This window comes from Acanthisitta chloris, unplaced genomic scaffold (assembly GCF_000695815.1).
Source record: "Acanthisitta chloris isolate BGI_N310 unplaced genomic scaffold, ASM69581v1 scaffold19681, whole genome shotgun sequence".
Classification (NCBI taxonomy): domain Eukaryota; kingdom Metazoa; phylum Chordata; class Aves; order Passeriformes; family Acanthisittidae; genus Acanthisitta; species Acanthisitta chloris.
The window spans coordinates 48623-55180 of record NW_008656722.1 but is presented as its reverse complement, the minus strand read 5'-3'; the positions used below and the strand labels follow the sequence as shown (position 1 = coordinate 55180).

The following is a 6558-nucleotide window of genomic DNA, read 5'->3' as shown; positions in this document are numbered from 1 at the left end:
TAACTGCAGTTGGTGGAAATTAAGCAGCTGAAATGTGTAGCTCTATGCACAGGATAGGAAGCTCCAGCAAGCTAAAAGAATCAACATTTAATTACTAAAATATGCTGTGTGATCCAGAAAAGGCTTAAAAGCTGAAGCTATTGCACTGTGTAGCTCACTCAGCAAAGCACACAGCTGGTCTGTAAGAAATGAGGAAAACACATGGCTTCTGGGATAGTTTAGAAAATCATCTATAAATCAGAACAGATTATTTAATCAGGAAAAAGGAAAGAATTAAGTTGAGAAGAAAGAGGATAAATCAGAAGAATACACAGATTAATCAACAAGTTATAGTCTCATCACCAAGAGACTACACTATTGGGGGAAACCTGCCTGGTGATTGAACAATAAATGGCACAGTGCTAAGAAAGTATTTGTATAGTCTAAGGCTTTCTGTAAATAAAGTGCAGTATCAGGAAACAGGGCTACCAACTGCTTTGTGAATGACTTGAAATATCCTTTTTACCACCTTAAGATTTCCTTTGATTTTAGTCATATCATTTGAGAACTCTAAAGAGAAAATGCTATTTCTAAGTCTAAGTGAACAAATTAAGATCAGTTCTTTTTCTGAAAACAGGGGTGGAGAGGGGGTCTAATAAGGATCTCTCCCAGTAGGAATCTGCAACAATGCATGTCCCTCCTTCTAACTTACTATAAGTCTTATAAGTCTTCTAGATACTACATCTGCAATCTGCATTACAAGTTACAAAGAAAGTAGATATACAAAAAGAAGAAAATGCAGAAAGTTGTTTACAGCATTGCTATTTCCCAGATAGTTTTCTTCTTACATTTTAAACACATGCATCTTCCATATGAAATTCAATTGTCATATCAAGCTATATATGCACATACAAAGTAGAACTGAGAGTGCTGACTGTTTATTTTAAGTGAAGTTTTCTTTTACAGTTTAGTGTAACCAGAGGTAGATGCAATATTAAGTGATTTTCTTCCAGTGGTTTGAAATAGTCATCTACGAACATTATAGGATAGAGGACTGGATTGGAATCAGTTGTTTAAAGTGAAGTCTACATAAACATGCAAATGAAACAACAACAAATAAATCACAGCAGGTTCTATGATGATTGTCAGTACAGTATAGTGCAGGTCTTCTTGGATGAAAGGTTGTTTTTGTGTTGTCAGAATAGTACTGCAAAAACTGGTATGATGTATGCTACTTGCAAAGATACAAGATTCAGAGTATTACAACTGTGCCATTCATGTTACTTCTCATATAACTAAAGTGATCAAAACCAAGTTGAGGGGAATTACATGGCAAAAGAGTCTGCAATCTGCTATGCATAAATATATTTCTGATCCTGCAGGCAGGAGTTCCATTTCATATGACTGTATGAAATGGGATACTGCCATTGTCAGGACTTTTACCTTAACTAAGTCTATCAGCCTCACCTTCAGAGCTGTTAAATTTGCTCTTCTTCCTTTGTAAGAATAAAGGAAGCTCCCAGCAACTTCAGTTCAAAGTATTTTTTTAGAATTACACTATTACTTGATTGAAGTGTTCACTAACCTGGAACTGGGAACAGATACTAAACAAAATGGAAAATGTCTTTGAAACAAAATCTTTTAAATTTCCCACAAAGTTTGTTGAATAGATCGATCACCCAAAATACAAATACCTCTGTAAACAGAAATACTAATATATATCTGCATATATGACCACACACTGCAATAGATCACAAATAGATGCTCACGAGCAGCTTAGAAAGAAAAATCAGATTACATGCTTTGTGTTTCCTTGATGTGGTTTCTTGCCAGCAGCATAAAATTTTGGTATCAATTAACAAGGATTTAAGCATGTAATTAATTCAAAGACCACAAATGATTTTACTGGAATGAGTGGGACTATTTCAGAGACTTTAAGAAAAGACTGTCCCAATGTCCTCAGATCAGCAGGCCTATAACATTTTGCCTCTGGCAGGATTGAATTCCTTTCAGGAAATGAAAAGACACGAGCAGTAATTGACATCATTCTCACCCTTCCCTACTAAGAACAGAAAGCTTCCCAGATGAAGTTTACAAGGAAGTTGGAGGCAAGTCTCTCATCATGCAGATGTGATGGTCCTTTTAAAGTCAAGAGGCAGGATTAGCATTTGATCTCCAATATACAGAACATATAAAATAAAACTTGAACTAGTTTTAAAATGTACTTCCTGGCTCAGGAACTGCAAATCTGCTCTGTAATGCATAAAATGTATTAACTTTCATTTGTTTTCCTCTTAGTGAAAACCCAAATATAGCATTCAATATAAATTTAAGGACTTTACATATCAAACTGATTTATATAATATTTGAAACTTTACAAAATAGTACTAAAGTAGTCAATAAAAAGATCAAGTTTAAAATATTTACACTTTATACAGAATTTCCCCCTACTTACAATTATTAAATAATCTTCCATGGTTTCCTTAATTTTAGGGAAAAGCTTTTAATAACTACAAACTAATTTTGAATTACTTTCAAATGGCTTTTTACTTAAACAGAATTTTAGCAAAATCCCATTTCCAATGTGAAACATTATTCCCATGTTTTCAGTAGCAGTTATATATATATATATGGTGTTTTATGATGCAATCCTGTTTCCTAGCAGAGATCTAAAGAAAATGGCACAGTATGATTGGAAACATTATATTCCCAACTCTTCAATCCCTTTATGTCATTTGGCTTCTAGAATATCCAGTTTCTTGATAATATATGTTATTCTTCCAGTACTTTCAAGGAATCACATCAATACTTGTTTAGATTTTTGTGTCATCATCTTTTGTAAAGTTATTTCCTGAAGGTACTTCACAGAGACTCTCAACATCTGTGCTGAAATCATCATCATCATCATCGTCGTCGTCAGAGTCATCCAGCATTTTACTTGGTGACTTCTTCAGTCTACTAAAACAAAAATACACATCTTTGCTATTAAAACAGCACATCTATATGCAGAACACTTATACAAAGCTTAAAATATTGACAGGTAGGATTTATGTTTTTAAAGGATGTCAAAGAAACTTGCTCTGCAGTTGGGGTAGTTTATCATAGACTTCATCTTACACAAAAGAAATGTGCAAGAGAGCGAAGGTGAAGCAATCACATTTTCAAGCACTTCTAACTGAAGTGACAGAGGAAACTCTAAACTTTGCACACTGAGATGTGACAGCTAAGGAAAACTAACAGAGGATAACTGCACCTCTCAGTCATTAGCATGACATTTTTATTACCACAAATGATAAGAGTGTCGAGTCCCACCACTTTTTTCCATTTTATATTCCCTGCCTCAATGACTGTATTCAGCAGGGAGATCTTGGCTAGAAGGCTGGGACAGCAGGAGCACAGGTGTCTGTGCTCAAAAAACCAAAAAAAAATAGCTGGCGAACATTAGCAGAGAAAGGAAATGCAGAAAAGTTTCACAGGTCTGTGCCTTAAACTCTGTCTGCTTAGGACAAACATAGTCCTCAGTTTATGGACTACAGGAGCAAAAGGTCAACTTGTGATGATGGTGTGATACATCACCGAAGGGTCTGACAACTCATCCTACCTTAATTCCTTCTTTGCAGAGTTAAGTTGTCCTTGCAATTGTTCATTTAGGTCTAGTTGCTCTTCAAGTTCTCTCTGAAGTTTCTTTTTAGCACTTTCCAGTCTGTCTATTTCTTCTTCAGCTTCTTCAACTTGACGTTTCATTGCTTTCAAACGCAAACTCAACTGAAATATTTACATGTCAGCTGATTAGAGGACTATTTTAATAAAGGAATTTTATTCTTCCAGCATCTATGAGAGGGAGAATAAAGACAAAACTTTGCCAGTGTAGTGACACTGTAATCCTCTGTTTCAGAAATATTTCAAAGTCAGCATTAGACTTTAAGAAAAATTACAGGATACAATTTTTTTTTCAAAGAAAAACCAGCAACAAGCAAAGAGCCTTGGTAGACTAAGACAGTATTATGTGATAGCAAGAGCTGGTTATCAATAAGGAAAGACTGAAGTTTTAAGTGTGTCTAAGTTAAGAAACTCAATCAGATACTATAAAATACATTTTAAAAACTCAGAGGATTTTTTAAGATCATTAACATAAAGATTATTTCTGCAATTAGAAACATACTGTTCACTCTTGAGGCAGAATATTAACTGGCTCACGTGCTGAAAAACTATATATTAAGCAAGTAATCACCAAAGACCACAGGACTGATCAATTACTGCCTGTTATTTGCTTTATTTTGTAAAATAATTACAGCATTGCTTCTGTAAGTGCTTCCTTTTCATAATTTCCTAAATTAATAACAGTTTAGTACTGGACAAAAGCACATGACAATGGCAACTGCAACTCTCACTAAATGGGTGTTCGTAAACAACAGATTTATCTGCATCTACCTACATTCTTCTCCTATCTCTTATGCATGATGATTTATGCTAGTAGGATTAATATCATATATTTGCATATTAGTCTTTCCCTCTACCTGGTCCTTCTGATCAGTCAATGACAGATGTTCATCATCTACTTGCAGCATTAACTCCTTCACTTTTCTCTCAAGTCTGCGGTTACTTAGTTGGAAATTAGCTCTATCCCTAGGAAAAAGAAAAAACAAACAAAAGACAGGTTTGTAAAAAAGAAACTGAAATACTGCCAATCCTGATGATAAATACCTTAGCAATCCTCTAAGAATTAAATAGACACCAATGGTCCCTGCTTTGATTTACTGATTCCATGCAACATATGTTTGAAAATTTGGTCTAAATCCTGAACAACTAAAGGGAATTTCTCTTGTTTAGAAACAAAAACACACTCCTCCAAGATTAAACAATGAAGTAAACATGTAAGTTGGAGTGTTACACTACAGTTAATATTTATAAGCCTGTTACTGATATTAGACATGACAAAATAAGGAGCTATGGAACCATGTTAGCACTGTGTCCAGTTTGAAATTTTTAAGACATCTTCTACTGTGCTTTCAGTCAAAGCGAAAATGTCCAACACTTTTATGAACAAGTAACCATTTTAATTTGGTGCTTTTAAGGAAAAAATTCAAGTTAATCGCAATAGAGACAATATTAGCAAAAGGTCATAATAATAAGCAAATGTGCATGTTTTGATCTTAACATAACTAGGTTTACCTCTCTTCATTTTCAAGCCGTTCTTCTAGCTCTGTGATCCTTGCTTCCATTTGAGCAACAATTCCCTCTTTACTGGATCGGTAAGAACCCTCCAGGTGAAGGATTCGGCTCTTCAGGTCCTTGTTCTATAGTTGGAACATACTTGGTTACTATATACACATTCATATTAACTAGTATCACCTTAACACAAAAGTAATTTCTCCAGGAAAACATAAGGTGATCAGTGTATTTTTAATTTAGCAAACATAGAAAAAAAAGTCAGTGAGATTTTAGTTTACTACAAATAATTTTTCTATTACTGTGCTTTATTAAAAAGAATTTAGTGTTCAGCTTCAGTTAAAGTTTTAGGATTAAATGGGCCCTTCATCTTCAGATAGTTGCAAGCCCCTTCCAACATTACTTCTTAATATACCAAATATTCCTCTAAGAGTCTGCCAGACCTGTCTTATGCTCCACATGATTCTTTTTCAAATTCTGTATCCTTCCCCTGTAACTCACTGGTGTATGGCTAAAACAAGTAGACAATTACAGCCCATATTACTTTATCAAAGATGTTACTATGGTTTTTCCCCCCTTTCTTAACTATCCAATGCTAGTCCTACTACATAAATAGTTTGAAAAAGATTTGTAAAATCAGACTTAGATTTACACTTGCATTTTTCTGAGACTACATAATTTACGTTTTCAATGGTGACCAAACGAAAGAGTTGCCAGAAAAATAACCCAAAGAGTTACATGAGGAACAGAAAATACAGTTGTTACAGAACTTCAAATCATTACTTCAGGCCACAAATACTGAAAAAAAGGCTATGATAGGAAAGTCAGAACTAAAGTGTAAGAATGTACATAATATATACCAGTAGATGGCATTCTTTTTTCTCAGGTAAATGAGATGCGATTAATTTCACGTAATTTAAGGCACCAAATTAGGTGTGCTGTGCATACGTGTTCTCTAAATTCCCATTACAATCCATTTTATGTCCTTGAGTTTGTCAATACTACTATGACTTGCTAATATAGTTTACTCTGGATCTCAGCTAAGGGCTGTGACAGCAATCTTGCTTTCCAAGACCACTGAGCTACAGAAAACTTGTTTGCTCCTGCAGAAGAAAACACTCAACTAAAATCACAATTGGTTGAAATTGTATCTTCAACAGTGTTCCTGAGGCACTGCTAAGACTTTGCAGAACAGCTCCTCCAGAAGTAGTCAAAAGATTTACAGCCAGACTTGATTACCTGTCTTTCCAATGAAATTTTGTCACACTCCAAATCTTGTTTTATAGCTCTTTCCTGGAGTAGCTCTGTCCTCATTTGTTCAATCTAGACAAAATTTTAATAAAATATTTAAATTACATTACATTATCTATAAGATACTGTGTGCACATATATATATAAATTACATACACC

General features: G+C 34.5%; 1 protein-coding gene across 1 annotated transcript in view; it reads right to left on the bottom strand.

The window, feature by feature from the left end:
- Positions 1-2316: 2316 nt before the first annotated feature.
- The window catches only part of CGNL1 (cingulin-like 1), a 38899-nt gene continuing 34657 nt past the window's right edge, over positions 2317-6558 (bottom strand). The window contains 5 exon segments of the mRNA XM_009084445.1: positions 2317-2934; positions 3581-3744; positions 4497-4605; positions 5152-5276; positions 6388-6471. Of these exon segments, the coding sequence (XP_009082693.1) occupies positions 2793-2934; positions 3581-3744; positions 4497-4605; positions 5152-5276; positions 6388-6471 (624 nt within the window). The 3' untranslated portion in view covers positions 2317-2792.